Source organism: Sardina pilchardus, chromosome 22, assembly GCF_963854185.1.
Source record: "Sardina pilchardus chromosome 22, fSarPil1.1, whole genome shotgun sequence".
NCBI classification, from domain to species: Eukaryota; Metazoa; Chordata; class Actinopteri; order Clupeiformes; family Clupeidae; genus Sardina; species Sardina pilchardus.
In genome coordinates this window covers 20,599,988-20,617,487 of record NC_085015.1, presented here as the reverse complement: position 1 = coordinate 20,617,487, position 17,500 = coordinate 20,599,988, and the positions used below count along the sequence as shown (strand labels likewise).

General features: G+C 44.8%; 1 protein-coding gene across 1 annotated transcript in view; it reads left to right on the top strand.

The window, feature by feature from the left end:
• The first annotated feature begins 1,059 nt into the window (after positions 1-1,059).
• LOC134069682 (potassium voltage-gated channel subfamily H member 4-like) overlaps positions 1,060-17,500 on the top strand; it is a 59,560-nt gene continuing 43,119 nt past the window's right edge. The window contains exon 1 of the mRNA XM_062525711.1: positions 1,060-1,552. Coding sequence (XP_062381695.1) covers positions 1,477-1,552 — 76 coding nt within the window. The 5' untranslated portion in view covers positions 1,060-1,476. The remainder of the gene's footprint in view (positions 1,553-17,500) is intronic.

The following is a 17,500-nucleotide window of genomic DNA, read 5'->3' as shown; positions in this document are numbered from 1 at the left end:
GGATGAGGAGGTGGTGGTGGTAACCGAGAAGGGGGAGGAGGGAAAGAGGTGGAGAGAGAGAAAGACAGAGAGAGAGAGATTGGAAAGATGCAACTGTTCTGCCTCTGTTCTGCCTCAGTAGCTCCTTGACAGTCGAGAGAGAGGAAGAGAGAGAGAGAGAGATAGAGAGAGTGTGAGAGAGACAGAGTGAGCAAGAAAGAGAGGAAAGGTGATAGTGTGTGTGTGTGAGAGAGAGGGAGAGATAGAAACAGACAGAGAGAGAGACAGTGTGAAAAAAGAGAGAGCGAACAGGATAGTAAAAAAGAGAGATAGTGAGTGTGAGTGTGTTTGTGTCTGAAGGAGGGAGAGTAAGAGAGAGAGAGAGGAGGAAAATTGAATTGAAAATTGAGAGGAAGAGAGGGAGAGATTGTGTGTATGTGTGAGTGAGAGAGGCTTAGACAGTGAAGAGGGAGACAGAGAGTGTGTGTGTGTGTGTGTGTGTGTGAGAGAGAGAGAGAGAGAGAGAGAGAGGAAGAAAGGGAGAGATTGTGTGTGTGTGTGTGTGTGTGTGTGTGTGAGAGAGAGAGAGAGAGGCTTAGACAGTGAAGAGGGAGACAGAGAGAGTGTGTCTGTGAGAGAGAGAGTGAGGAGAGAGAGAGAGGGAGTGAGAAAAGAGAGAGAGAGAGAGAGCGAGAGAGAGAGAGAGAGAGAGAGAGAGAGAGCGAGAGAGCGCGAGCGCAAAAACAGTGCTCTCTGAGGGAGTGGAGCAGACTCGGCGACAGGAGCACGGTGGCGCACATGGAGCGCAGCAGCAGCGGCGGCAGCAGCGTCAGACACAAGCAGAGCGCCTCTGTAGCCCGCACCACCACCCAGCAGCACTCGCACCTCCACGCCACAGGAGCAGGAGCAGGAGCAGGAGCAGGAACGGCCGCCCTCTCACACACCTGACCAGGGGACTCGGGAGGACGCGCAGACACACCTTCATTCCTTTATTGTTGTTTTTGTTTTTTTGTTGTTGTTTCTCAAGGAGTGAAAGAAGAGAGTGAAGGCTGGAGGAAAAGAGCAGGAGGGAAGGAGTTGGGCTTTCAACTGACAAAACTTCCACATTCCTGAGGAAAGCAAATGAGCTTCTTCGGCACAGTGTGGGCTTCTCAATCCACGTGAGGGATTGCGGATCCAGCAGAAATCGCCTTTTGAGTCGCCCCACTGGGGGAGATCCGGCGTGCCATCCGTCTCACAGAGGAGCGGATCTGGTGGAAGGAATCCGGGGCTCAACGGTGGCAAGAGGCAAGAGCCAGGCTTTGGTGGAGTGTGGTGGAGGCTGTGCTCCATGGGGGTAGGGTAGGGCGGCGCTCTTCCCCCGTCTCTCTCTCCCCCAGCGCCCCATGACTGCATCTCTGTGACCTCTGACCCCTCACCTCCCGGCGTGGGGGCGGACCACCGACGTTCCCGCGCGGTGTCTGAGGACCGACCCACAGGGCCGACGGCGGCGGCACCATGCCGGTAATGAAAGGGCTGCTGGCGCCCCAGAACACGTTTCTGGACACCATCGCCACGCGCTTCGACGGAACCCGTGAGTATCCCAGCGGAACCTTCGCACGTAGCTCACGAGCATCTACAGTAGCTCTGCAAAGATGTGCCTTTGGAAGTCTGTTGTTATAAAATCAGCTACAAAGGTGATTGGGTACAAGAGGTTGCACACAATATTATCCTACACTCCTTTGAGTATAACATTTCTAGTTTTAAAATTATACTTTATCCTCATGGAGTGTAGGATGCTATTGAAATATGTTGCTGAATCTGAAAGTATCCCACACTGTTAATGTAAATATTTAGATTATCCGGAAAAAGGAAAAGGTTTGTTTACAGAGAATCCAGGTTGTAACTTGACAATTGTCTTGTTAATATGAATGCACGGTAGTCAGTCTTTTCAAAACATGTTTGATTGAAAGTGCGGTGCATGGCCACTGTGATGTCCCACTTTCTGGTTGAATCGAGGATAGCCTCACATTGAGCCTTGAAGGTTGTTTGAATCAGAGAACCAGGCAGTTTATTAGTAGAAGTTGCCGTCTGCACAGTAGGTCTGCATGTCAAGAAAAGTAAAGTGGCGTGGAACAGGATACTATAATAAATGTAACTCAAAGATCAAAGTGTAATGAGCATCTGTAGCACTTTTGGATAAATTTTAGTTATGTGAAATAATATCAATGATATCAATAATATCAAAATATCAAGGCGTGTTAGACTACCTCAAAAGTGGCTGACAGGCCTTGGACTCCTGAATGTTAGGATAAGATTGACTTCACCAGTGAAGTATTCCATAATGGTTCATTATGTAGCATTCTTACTTTTATTTATGACAAACATATCAAATTGTCTCTGTGTATGAATTCTGTGTATAACGCTGTGTTGATTTGTCTTGAGACAGAGAAATCGGAAGGTAGTTTATAATGTGTTGCGCAGTCCTATATGCAGCTCTGCTTAGTGTAGTTTTCTAAGGGAAAAATACATGATTTGTTCCGGGATGACACGAAGCACACGTCTGTGTGTGGGGACATAAGCTCTATGAGATGAGGCAGAGAGTTAAGAGACTTGGCAGCCAGCAGTCTGATTTTAGGAGAGGGATGCTGGGACCGGGGGCCAGTGTTTATTCAGTCAAACTGTACAACAGATTGAATGAGAGATTATCTGAATGAGAATGAGATGTGTTCCGAGAGAGAGTGTGTGAATGTTTCTTTCATGAAATGTGGTGATGTAATCATTATAGCATGCACCGAGGGGACACAGTCTCTCACGCTGTCTCACACACTTCACACATCTTTAATAAAAACTACCGTTGATTACAAAAATATATGTATATAAACTCATTCCCACATAATATTCTCACCCTGGTTGTCTAATTTAGTTGTATACAGTATTTTCAGCCACTTGGGTTAACTATTGTTCTCTGTGTATAATTTCTGTATGCCAACAATTGTTTGTCTCAAATGAATTATACAATGACCTTTATTTCTATGTAAATAATGATTTGGCAAATTATCCAAATGCTTCTTTTTTTATTTACAAAACAGTGCAAACTGATTATGAATAACCCTTGAGCAGAGGAAAGCTTCCTCTATCACAATAGGCCTCAGATCACATCCATATATTTACTAGAAACAACTTAACAGCTCAGACCACGCATTGTTCACTTGGTCCATTCTTTCAGCCTTTACAAGCTTTCTCTATTCTTTCCCTTCCCCTCTCCCATTCTCTCATTTTCTCTCCATCTCTCCCATTTGTTTTGAACCTGGAGTGAGGCTCTCTGGAGAGGTTCTTTGTCTACAAGTGCCAAGGGATCTGTGTTTGCATGTTGTCAATTCCTCCCCCTCTCTCACACTGTCTCTCCCTCTTCTCTCTCTCTCTCTCACCTTCCTGAGTGCCAATTTATGTGATTCTCTTGCTTATATGGCACAAGGACATGTAATAGATACTACACCTCGCCAATTATCATAGGGAAACCATAATAATAAAGAAAGAATGCACTGTTGACAACTACATAATGGATGTTTAGGGCAATGCATAGTGTCAAAACATAAAGGTATTACTGGAGAATTTAAGGGCAGAGGCCTTCAGAGACTAGACACAAAGAAGCATCTGGTGTCGTTGTGTTGTCTTCAGTGACACATTAAAAGCGATTCCTGGGTCGCAGGACCTTGAGGCGTTTCCTGGTAGTGGGATAGTGCGATTCGGTGGCCATTGCTCATGTCTAAATGGAGATGAAACACTGCTCATCCCTGACCTTGCCGGCCCTCCTGCTTTGATGGGGGAGACGAGACAGGCTCTATTAGTCTAATAACGATCAATGGACCCTAGGGAGCTCTTGATCGCAGGCATGGGTTGTATATGTTAAGATGTCCCCAGTTTACCTGCATGGTTACACAGGCACACACACACACACACACACACACACACACACACACACACACACACACACACACACACACACACACACACACAGTTTTGTTCAGGCATGCCTGGGACTGGGAAGGTGGGAAGGTGCTTGACTATTTATGCCACCCCAAAAACTATTTCTTGAGTGAATTGTGACAAAATTATTCACTGACAATCTATCTAGTGCACACATAATAAATCATGATTCGTGATATTGGATGGTTAAACATCTGTATTGTCTTTGAACATATCTACAAAAATAGGCCTAAACCTGCCAATGTGAAATGGAAAAAATATGGATTCAAATTATGGCAACCACTTGAAATGAGTTTCTCCCTTACCCTCAGGCAACAATCTCCGTCCCCGAAAGGGCAGGCGCACGTGACTAGTTTTTCATAAGATATAGATCCAACAAGTGTAATGAATAAATCGCGCTTGTGAGATAAGGGGGTTTATTAACTTCGATTTTCACTGAATCTGAGGGTCAAATGAATATACCTCGGCAGAATGAGAAAGGGGATAAAACGGAGCATGTCCGATGTCAGACCCTGTAAGAGTTGTAGCTGAAGGAAGCCTGTTAACTGCTGTGGCCTTCTCACCCTTGAAGAACCCTGCGCTGCTTGCTCGCGAAACTAAGTAGAGGACCTTCTGGGTGGCAGTGCGCCCGCGGCTGAAAATAGCTCCCCCCGTTGCCCGGGAGACCACATCCCTCCGTGGTAATCGAAAGTGATACTGACAGAAAATTAGCAGTCATTCTACATGACTGTAAATGCTTATGTGTTAAGTAGGCTAACTTAATCGTCATGTTATTTTCCCAAAGTGCTTCTGGTAAATAGCGTTGACTTCAAGTGTTAGCCAACATTGCAACCAAATCTATTCCCCTGCTCCAAGAATATTGGCCCCCGCATCTGCTCACCTTCTCTAACGCCAGTAGCCTACATCTAGGCTACTGTAAAAGAGGTAGGCTATGTCCTGACAATTTCCAGTTTCAATGCACAATGCTTTGACTAGGCTACAACACAAGACTGCACTTTGAGTCTTTTTTGCAGCTACAGTAGGTAGCTTACAGTATGTTCTATTACTCTGCACTCTGGCAACAGTCATACAAATACACTTGTCATTGTTATTTTGCAACATTGTTATCGTTGTAAAATTATATGGTAAAATTATATGGTTACTTTATCTCACTAGAGTTTCATGACATTGTAATGCTGGAGGTGATGACAAGTCAACATAATGGACACGATTTTGTATGAAACAGGATATGCAAGCAATTAACTAGCCTACATTAGCCGAAAAGAACAATAAGTCAGCCTAGGCCTAGTGACAGTTGATGAGAACAGTGCAATGCACATGTCACTATACAGCTGCACTGCATTATGCTCAAATGTGGTGTTGCTAACTAAATGTGTATTGACTGCTATGGGGCTTATGCCCCCCTAATTGCAATGTTACCCATAGCACAGAGAAGCAATGAGGCCCCTCAGGAGAAATAAATTCATAATATCAAGAGAAGAAAAGATATAATAGAAAAAGAAAAATGCTGGTTTCTTCTTATATTACTGTCTCTCCTTATTTCTCCTAAAGAGACTTTAAGAGAAACAGGTGAGATCCTTGTGCTGATTTATTTCTCATGAGGCAAGGAAAGCGCATGTATACGAGTCAACACATTTTCCTTTGGGTAGCCATTATGCTCTGTAAGGCCCCCTGTCAGCACTAGACCCTTGGAACGGCCACCTCACAGCGCCTGCCCCTGGCTATCATACCTTACCTTGGGCCCTGGGCCTCAGGGATCCCATCTGTTAGGGAAATGCATGGTGTTCTAGGCCAGTGCCTCTTCATTGCTTCTGAAGTACTCCCCCCCCCCCCCCCCCCCACACACACACATACACACACACACACACACACACACACACACACACACACACACACACACACACACACACACACACACACACACACACTCCCACACCCACACCTTTCCATCTCTCCCTGACTAAACTCACCAGTGGCACTCCTAATTAGCTTCACACACACACCTGATTCAGCCTATCAAGAGCATTTTAATTACACCGACTCCAGTCAGGTCTGCTTAAGGCGTGGGTAACATCCAAGATTCTCACCACAGGGGGGCTCAGGGGCCGGTTTTGATTTAAAGCTTTTGCCCTGAGCAATTGTGGGCGTGGAGCAGCCAGTTCAGTCGATTGAGGTTGAGAGTTGCGATTAAAGTGACTAAATAAAAGTTACTTTTCTTTACTTTGCAATTGCCAATGACACCCATACCAACCAAGCACCACCCTCAGTATATTGCGTGTACCCTTTTTGACACACACATTTGATTTAACGGTGTCACCTACACCCTAAAGGCAATAGTATTGTTTTACAGTATAGCAGCACTGAAGTACAATCATCTTATTATCTGTGTCCTACTTACAGTATATGTGTGCATTATTGTAATAGACTTGATGACCTCAGGGAAATACAATGCATTTAAAAAGTGGTAATAGTCTCTCTTGTGTCCTATACACCACAGATCTAATTATGTAGCCGTGACTAGCAGGTATGGACATGGTAGTATGTTGCCATTATGGATGTGCTATTTATGGTTATTATTGTTATGGGAGATGCTTTTGTCCAAAGTAACTTACAAATAAAAACAATACAATAGTTACAATCAACAGTGAACAGTTTTAAAATGTTGGTAAGACTACGGTTAGGAGTTTAGCAATAATAAACAATCATTTCAATGCAATATCAATGATCAATAGCTTGATGAAAAAAGCAAATACTAAGTAAGTGTCTTATAGGTCACGGTGAGAGATTTACATTTGATCCTGGTCACTCTATGGGAATCCAGTGGAGAGTAACTAGGGAAGGAGGTACATGTCTCCTCTTTGGCTGATTGAAGACCAGGTGTGCCTACACAAGCAAGCAGGCAATAGTGAATTACAATAGTCCAGTTTGGAGATAACCATGTCCTGTTCAATATTGCGTGAAATTTACTTAGCTGTCACTTCATTACGTTAATAGCGTTCATCACCGCCTGTCCCCGCCCCATCTACAACGCCAATTGCGTGTACAGGGCTGAACCACAAGCGCAGTTGAATATTGCAACATTAAAAAATGTTTAGCGATCATACTGTACATGATACAAAGAGATGTCAACGAGCATCGACAGACAGAGTACAGTAGGCCTAGTAGTGCTACTAATCCACTTAAAAAAATACTTTAACTATTTACTGCACGTAGACTATGGATATGACTTAATACGTACAGTAGTTTAACAGATTGGGAATATATCTTGAAAGAGAAAATACGATTTTAGAGAGACAAACCAAGTTAAGGTTGCTTTTGACATACTGTAGTATAATGAAGAAAACTGATGCTCTGAATACTGATTCTCTAAAAAACTTCTAATAGACACAATTTGGATTACACCTGCTTTTAGAAGGCGGGGTTTTTTCAACGTAAAATAGATGTACACTGTTTTCATACACATGGTGGAATACTTAATCAATCGCTATTAGCAGTTCTCCTCCCCTGTGCTTGCGTGATACACCCACTTTTTAGCTGATCCTCCCAAGAATGCATATGCATGACACGGAAAAGCGCAAATAGCCGTTTTCAGCTCCCACGACAGGCAATCTGCGTTTGTCCTTCAGTGCGACCTGTTTGTACATACCTCGCCATGTTTTTACGTGCATGTTACACCTGAAATGGGCGCAAAAACGTGGTTAGTACATCTGGCCCTGAGTATCATCCACACATAGCAGTTAAATCCATGGGAGTGAATGGTCTCACCTAAAGAAGTGGTGTAAATACAGAAAAGTAGGGGCCCTAATACTGTTCCCTGAGGCACGCCTGTGATGAGGTCATGACACTTTAATACCTGTCCCTGCCAAGACACACTGAGACGCAATTTAAGGATTCAAACCAGTCAAGAGCTTTCCCAGAAATTACCAATTCAGAAAGTGTAGAAAAAATAATGTCATGGTTTACAGTACCAAACGCTGCAGATAAGACTTGCTTGAAAGCCACTCTCCCCAAAAGCTTTGACAAGAAATGAAGAAGGGAGACAGGTCTGTAGTTCTTCACATTAATTGGATTAAGTGTACTTTTCTTTATCTAAGGCGTAACTCTTGCCTTAGAAGAAGAGGGAACCAGAACTGATTGAAGTATTAAACACATGCATGACTGCTGGCAGAATAGCAGGTGTGATAGACTACAGAAGAGCAGACAGGAACAGGATTCAAAGGGCATTTAGAGTTCGCTTGTGTCTCTCCATACTGTGTCTAATGGATTGGTTGGCATTTTACCCGACAGGACAGTGTGTGGGGGACACAGGCAGGGCTTCGGCTGGTTGTGTTGTGAGGTTGGAGTTTAGCCGGTCCTGTATAGAGATTGAGTAACTTAGGTAAGGAGTCTTGTTTTTATGTAGCAGCTAGTCTGTGGAACAGGTTGCCAGGAAATCTCAAGATAGTCAGAGGTGTAGAAGGTTTTAAGCAGGCACTGAAAAAAATATGTTGTGGTCCAAAGTTGTATTGTTTCCTAAAATGAGATGGTCAATCATTCAATCAATCAGCTGGTTTCGCTGTAATGTTGGAGCCGGTTCTGTATAGGGATTGAGATGGTTGTGTTGTGAGGTTGGGGTTGAACTGGTCTTGTAGTGAGGTTGGGGTTGAACTGGTCTTGTAGTGAGGTTGGGGTTGAGCCGGTCTTGTAGTGAGGTTGGGGTTGAACTGGTCTTGTAGTGAGGTTGGGGTTGAACTGGTCTTGTAGTGAGGTTGGGGTTGAACTGGTCTTGTAGTGAGGTTGGGGTTGAGATGATCTTGTAGTGAGGTTGGGGTTCAGCCGGTCTTGTAGTGAGGTTGGGGTTGAGCCGGTCTCTTGTGGTGATGTTGGTCTTGTGAGGTTGGGGTTCAGCCGGTCTTGCAGTGAGGACATAGTGAGTCATGCCACTGCTCCTGTGGCATTCTCAATTCAAAGTTGAGGATAAAAGGAAGGCTCTCTATTATGCTGTCCTGCAAAGTGCACACAGACACACAGCCACAGACACACACCGCACACACACACTAACACACACACACACACACACACACAGTCGCACACACAGTCGCACACACACACACACACACACACACACACACACACACACACACATAGACATACACATACAGACTCACAGACGCACATAGAGAGAGAGACAGAGAGAGAAAGAACACCTTATGAAGGGAAAGTACTATCCATGTGTGTGTGTGTGTGTGTGTGTGTTGTCTGTCTATGTGTTTTGTGTGTGTGTACTGTTTGTGTGTGACTATGTGTGTGTTGACTGAGCCAGCTGCATTCGGAGATAAGACCCCCTCCCCCCAAGATTCTCTTCTCTTCTCTGTCTTCTTGCCGCAGGTGGCGTCAGTAAAAGACGTCCCATCGGCACGGGTATTTCTACTTACCCCCCCCCCCCCCCACACACACACACACACACGCACACACACTTTGCTGGCCTCTCCCAGCAGTCAGCGTCCACACCGGAGGGACTGATGAGCAGGCATTGTGGCCTTGGCCATGAATGGAGGGGGTCCTTTCAAAGCCCTCCGCAGCTCAGCATTGATGTGGCGGGGTGGAGGGGAAGTAAGCTGCGTGTGTGTATGTGTGTGTGTGTGTGTGTGTGTGTGTGTGTGTGTGTGTGTGTGTTGGGGAGGGTAACCAGACAGGTGGAAGGAGGGGGGAGCAAGCTGTGTGCGTTTGCATGTGTGCCCGCATGTGTGTGTGTGTGTGTGTGTGTGTGCATATGGGGGATATCAGGGGGGATATCAGGAAGCTTGTCAGGCATTGGGGGGTGGTGGGCTAAGTAGAGGGGGTAGATGGAGGAAAGGAGATCACCTGACACCTTTTCACCCGAAATGAGAGTGTCCTTCTTTTTAAAACTCTCCTGGGGCCCAAGATGTGAGACAACCCGTCTGTATCTTTTTTTCTCTCCCTCCATCTCTGCCTCACTCGCTTTTTTGTCTTTTACCCCCAAAGCTAGTTGGTGGGATTACATATTTTTCTTCCCTTTTTCTTTTTTCACCTCAAACTGTGAGAGCTAAAAGCAGTTTTTTTCTCTCTCTCCCCTGACTCTCTATTTCACCATCATCTCTCTTTCTCTCTTTCTCTCTCTCTCTCTCTCTCTGTCTTTCTCTATCCTCCTCCCTTTCCCTCTGTCTACATGTGTACTGTCCAGACCAGAGGTTTTGTCTCTGTAAAAGGATTGAGGAATAATAATAATAAAAAAAACAGTTAGCAGTGAATGGGGTGCTAGGCAGGCCCCTTGAGCCTGTAAATGGATTAGGAAGCATCAGCAGGATAGGCTGGCAGCTGAGCTAGACAGGCTAAATATCGGACATTTTCTAATGTGCTTGTCACCTAGACATGTTGCATATTGTACCAATCTACACTGTGGTTGCTTCATATTGTATGGATGAGTGTGTTAGCGTTGGTGTGCCTTTAAAGACTGGAACACTTGGTTGAAGGTAGTGTCTGTGTATCTAGCCAAAGGTTGTTGGTATGAGTTAAACAGCCAATCAGATTGACAGTGTCCTTCCGGTGCCCCTGTGCAACCCTCCTCTATGTGCTCCTGAAGCTATGTGTTGATCTACTGGAGCTGTTTATGGCTCGGATCGAGCCGCTGTGTTTGTTGTCCATTTGGAGAGCCAGGACTGTGTACAAAGGCTTGTTTTCTTCTCAGCATGCTTACTGAATGGGACAGAGACAGGGAATGTGAGAAACTATCTGGATTTAAGAAATAGTGTTTTGGACTATATTAAAGGTTCTCCAAGTCTTATTACAAGGTTTCTAAGCTAGACATTTTTTTTTATCACACACATCTCTTCACGATCCACTAGCTGCCTGTCCCTTGCTGAAAAACGTACCTTTGGACAGCCCAGGCTCCAAAACCTGCAATCAAAACCAACCAGCCTGGACCATGAAACATAACCAACGAGATATGTGTTCATGACAGTATCTCTAGTATCTCTCTAAGCACGGCTGATGTCACTCAGTCATGAGAGATGCTCAGTCTATTCCTCATACAATACTCTGATATAATGTAGCATGCTGAACATCCGTTTGCAGAATTATTACAAATGTATTGAATAAATATAAACAGAAATGAAATATAAATAAGCAGAACAGAATTGGTGTATTGGTGTTCAATAGGGAGTGACATACATAAACACACACACACACACACACACACACACACACACACACACACACACACACACTCATACACACACACACACACACACACACACACACACACACACACAAATGTATGGCCCCACATACACACATGTAGGTTTTTTGGACCTGCTTATAAAATGAACACTGGGTCTCAGTGGGGTCTGATAACGACACACTGTGCTTTTGTGTTACAGTATAACACACACACACACACACACACACACACACACACACACACACACACACACACACACACACACACACACACACACCACATACAGTATGTACCATCAAACAAACATAGACACACACATATAACTAACATCACATATATAAGCTAGCACCTAGACACATGGATAAACAACATATACCAGAAAAGCACACAGACACACGCACATAAACAAAGCTGTGCACATGCACACACACCAACACATGGAGAGACACATGCATACGCACCACACACACACACACACACACACACACACACACACACACACACACACAGATTATAGCGAGCCCTGCAGATGTGTAATTAAGAGCGAGAGAGGTTGCTGCAGCGGAGGTCTCCACCATAAGAGGATTTCTGCTTCGAGGGCAGCAGAATCAACATCTTCTTTCATTCTTTCTTTCTCTCACTCATTCTCTCAATCTCCCTGTCCAACCATCTACTCTCTAATTCAAGTGATATCCTTTGCGTCTGTCTGGATGAGGGTATTTGTGTGTATTTGTGTGTATGTGTGCGGTTGTTTGTTTGCATACATCAACTTGTAATCATCAATTCCAGTTGGTTACGTAATGGTAATATCACCAACAGCAGACCCGATTGATAAGTCTACTGAAATGGCTCTTAAGAAAAAAAGAACATTTGGTTTTCAATATAAATGAAGAAATGAACAATTCAAGTGCAAATGACAACAATTCCATCACAAAACAGCTGCACAACAGAGTGGGAGGGATTTGAAAAGGGTTGCCGTTTCGGAGAAAGACAGAGAAAAAGAGAAGAGAGTTTTTACATGTTTATGATGTTTTTTTAATGTATCTCTATATCTTTTTATACTGTCCCTGTGAATGCTTTGGCAATACAATGCATGATTTGCCATGCCAGTTAAACACATTTTAATTGAATGGTAGTATTTAGTAGTAGATATTTTAGAGCAAGCCGGAGAGACAGATAGATTAACAGATACATTGACAGATAAATAGGTAGAATCACATCTAAACATTTTAAACATCAAACCCCCATCTGCCCCAACCAAGGCTCCTCCAGCACACCACAGGGTTTCAGAAGCTTGAATATCGTCCATTAACTTGAAAAAGATATATACTGTAGCTAGAGAGTAGAGAGAGAGAGAGAGAGAGAGAGAGAGAGAGAGAGATGGTACGGATGTGGTTGTGTACTGAGCAGCTGGTGTTGTCATCAGAGCGACTCACTCCAGAGTGGAACAGATAGAGCAGATTTTAGGGATGGCACTTCAACGTGTTGCCGTGACCGCAGCATCAGATGACCCCCGCACTGGTACAGTGCAGCAGGACCACTTGTCCTCAGAAGCCCCCGGTAAACACTGAAAAGGTGTGTGGTGAAGGGACACAAGCATAGATCTGTGTGCACACACACTATTATGGATTTATGGGATGCCATTGTTGGAGCTGTAGCATTGCATACTCCCTATTTATACATTTATATATAAATGATGATGCCATTGTTGGAGCTGTAGCATTGCATACTCCCTATTTGCACAAGTAGGATGTTTTGTCCTCAAATGCACTTCAGTTGTATTACTAAGCATTGCACACATTAATAACAAGTGCATCGTGAAGTAAAAGCCCATTGTCTCTCGCCTTATTAGAACCACAATTTCTTTTGCATTTGGGAGAAATGAACCCTGTCGCCTTAACATTTTGTTTGCACAAGGCAGTAATCTTTCTTGAGATTTAATGATTGTGTGAGTCACAATGAAGTGACTCAGTATGGTCTTTGTGCTTTATTTCGATGCTTTATTTCAGTTGTTCATCATATTTGTGTGTGTGTGTGTGTGTGTGTGTGTGTGTGTGTCTCTCTCTCTCTCTCTGAAGAGAAGACCAATTTTCCCCAATATTTCAGGGTTCATAAAGCTTGAGATTGAGAGGTCCTACTTCAGTTCCTGTACTCCTGCAGCTGTTCAGCTATCCAGGCTGAGGCTGTGCTAATATGCATCTAGCAGACGAGGCGCGGGAGTGCCCTAACTTAATTAAGAGCCGCCACTTAAAACACAGGTGCGGGTCTCGAGATAAGGGGGGCAAATTGGCATCTTATTATGTTGTCAAGAGCAGAAAGGTTTGAAAGGCGTGCTTTTGACAACATGGTTAAAATAAGAGACATATTTATAAATATTTTGGATCACATTTTGTGCTTTTAACCATGGCAACGTTTTACAGACAGGGCCATCTTGAAGGTACAGCTGGTCAGTATGTAGCTGGGCTGTTATGAAGGATTTCATTAGTCAGTGCAGCGATATATAAGATTCTCAGCGTGCTCTCAAAGTGGAAAGCTGAAAGGCCAAATTCAGAACATGTGCTTGTTTGAAGAACCACCCCTATGAATTTCTATTTGCAGAATTCTTCAAACATAGATGAAAAAAGAAAGTTTCAAGTTGAGCCATTTCCTATTCCTCCATGGGGGAGAAGATCAAAAAAAGACCCTGTAAAGGGCTTCTAACATGCTTCTAAGAAGCATTTGTCTTGTTGATAGAAAACAAAAAAAAGCCATGGCCATTTTAATAAGTAGGCCTACGCTTTCAGACTGTCTGGTGCAGAGGTACAGAGAGATGCTCAAGCTGTAAACGACTCTCTTCATGGTCCACTGAATTTACAACTACAAACGCATAAATTATTGGAGCTGAAACTGACTCCTTGTGATTGAAAATGGAATTAATTGACCTGGAATTTGATTGTCGGAGTGCAATAAATGTACCCCTCCCGTGGTTCAGGTTGTGCCGTGATGTCCTTGGGTAGACTCAACGCATTTTCCTTCGATTATTCTCGATGACTTGCCGAGAAGTATCACATTCATTAACTCTCTCCAGCAGTTATCCTCCCCTACTGAGCATGTCGTCCCATGCAGCTGAGTTAGCGCTCAGCTGTTGTTCTGCTTTCGCGAAGGGGGAAAAGCGTGAGTCTGGTCAGCATTATTGGACGCTGCCATGTTGTGTAAGCTCTTGGGTTTGTCCATAGCGTTGCTCCGTCCCATTTTGGTGGCCTGATATACAGTAGAGCCTGAAACAGACTTGGGTGAATTGTGCACTTTTTAGCTGCAGCACAAGATGTACTATAGTGTAGCTGGAAATATGGAGCAGAGAGAGAGAGAGAGAGAGAGAGAGAGAGATGAAGAGTACGAGTGAGAGAGAGAGAGAGAGAGAGAGGAGTATGAACTTGGTGCTGGTCTACATACAGTAAAGCTTCTGGAGGCAACAAAACTGCTGAATTTCACTTCGCTCAAGAAACTACACACATACCAATGCACTTAGATACACCGACACACACGAACACACCTTGAAACACTCACACAAACAAACACACTCACATATTCTGGCATCTCAGCACTTGGGCTGCCTCAGATGGCATTTTGAAGTGCATTGTAATTTGGTGGGAGGGCCTACTAGATTGTAGACCTCCGTTCTCCCTCCGTCCTTAGAATCATGAAGTTGGCTTACAGGACTTTTCACAATATATCGCTGAGACGCTGACCTAGCACTTTGTATGTAAAATATATCACCGAGCTAGACGTGTATATGTCTACCCCTTCTCTAGGCTTCTTTCTACATTCTGTTTTTTTTTTTACTTTCTTAACAAATCTAGCAGTGGCTACCCACATTGCGGCCAAGTGTGATGTGGAGCCAGTTAGCCGGTGTTGATAGCGTAGCTTCAGTCCTCGTTAGCGTCTGGAGGTGAGCTCTCTGATCATCAGCGGGGGCATTTGATGCTGCTGGACTTCACACGGAACACACGGAACACACGGAACCGAGGTACAGCAGAACGCACACGCTCCAAAGCTGCAGCTGCAGCCTTTTCATTAGAGGCTTCTAAACGCCAAATGAAAGCGTTGACTGGTCTTGGATTTCAACCAGAGCATGAGAGAGAGAGAGAGAGAGAGGGAGAGAGGGAGAGAGAAGGGGTAGATGAAAGAGAGAGGGACAGACAGACAGGAAGAGAGGATAAAGAGGAAGAGCGTGAGATGAAGAGAAAGGAAGGGAGGTGAGGGAGAGGTGGAATGAGACTGAACCAGAAAGAGAGATAAGGGAGAGAGATGAGAGAGGGAGGAAGAGAGGAAAAGAGACGGAGAGGAAGACGGGTTTTTCACCGCGCAGAGTCTCTCAGTGACTTGTTGTCAAGGTAATAGTTTCAGTGGCAGCATAAGCGCCTATACCCCCCCCCCCCCCCCCCCCCCCACACACACACCTCCTCACCTGCCTCCTCCCTGTTCACTGCTCCTCTGTGATTCCTCTGTGACTCGTGCTGCTTGATACACTCTTCAGTCTCCTCTCCCTAAAGGATTGCTTCTTTAGGAGACAGGCAATTAAATAGCTGCTCTCTGTCTATGTGCACAACATATGTGTGTGTGTGTGTGTGTGTGTGTGTGTGTGTGTGTGTGTGTGTGAGTGTGAGAGAGAGAGAGAGAGAGAGAGAGAGGTAGAGAGAGAGAGAGAGAGGGAGAGGGAGAGGGAGGGAGGGGTGGTGGTGGGGGCCTCTATTTGTCTTATGCTCTGTTTGTCCTGTCTTTAGCTGGAGAGCGTCCATTGAGTCTTACAGGTCCATCTGGTTTCCATACAAATCCCAAAGCATCCTTACATGTGCTGTAGTGTCTGTCTCCAGTTGTGTGTTCATATCCGCAGAGTACATACGTGTGTGTGTGTGTGTGTGTGTGTTTTATATCACTGCTTCTGTACTGCATATGTCTGTGTCAGACAGACGAGACTCAAAAATAGCGAGCGAGGGAGTGTGGGAGTGTTTGAGGGAGCAGCTGTTATTTTCAGCCGCTAAAGTCATGCTGAACAGGAACCACTGCACTCACGAAGAGGAACCAGTAAACATGTTATTTACGGTTGTGGTTCAGATGGATCGTTTGTCTTATGCATTCTTATACCTTAGATATGGGTCAGCGCCCGGTGACTTGACTAATGTATGTAATGCATGTGTTCATTATGTTAGTTTATGGTGACATTTCAGACGGCTCTCGGCTTAGTCTCCTTTCACACACAGACTATTAGGTACTTTATGTCATTACATTGCATTGTTATTGTTATGTTTAATGTTCAGGTTGTTGTGAGATAGATCATTGGAGGACTCCAGGAACAGTGTGGAGTGTTGATGTTGGTGTGCAGGCTGTTTTGGATGTGCATTAGGCTTTTCTGTGTGGATGTGATTTGTTCCAGTTGCGTAGCCTGTGGCGGCGTGCCTGATGGTTGGGTGTTAAGCGGTGCTTTGGTGTCAGGCTGTGGTGATGCACGACCCTCTGGTGGCTCTGCTGCCCACTGTAGAGAGAGAGAGAGAGAGAGAGAGAGAGAGAGAGAGAGAGAGGGAGAGAGAGAGAGGGAGAGAGAGAGAGGGGGAGAGGGAGAGGGAGAGAGAGAGACCGCGTTTGGAAAGACTTTGTATGGAGGGGGTCTGTTAGAACACATTCACACAAACACAGACACAGACACACATACGTGGAAAACATGCATGTCTGCACATACAAACACGTACACACACACACACACACACACACACACACACACACACACACACACACACACACACACATACACACACAGACAAAATTACCCCAATGCAATTACCCCAATGTCACACTATTACACACTACAGTATGTGTTTCCAGCTTGCAAGGCTCTCTACGATACGCTTGGCTGGGGCTGTCTCTCTGAACACTGTTAAAGTCACTTTCCCCACGGCACAGGCATGCAGAGAGTGGGGTCAATAGAGCATCCTCACACACACGCAGACACTTACACATCACACACACACACACACACACATACACACACACACACACACACGCAGACACTTATACATTTCACACACACATGCAGACACTTACACACATTGCACACACACACACACACATGCAGACACTTACACATTACATGCACACACACACACTTGACATAGCACATTGTCCAGTCCAGATGCTCATGGGACTGTCCATGGTGCTGAATTGAAAGGAGCATCCTGTCAGCATCCAGTGAGTCACTTGTGGGCTATGTCATTCACAATTCACAAACATGCTGACACCCTGACACACACACACATCAACACACATCAACACACCAACACTCATACACATGCATTTTTACACACACGGACACACACACACACACACACACACACACGC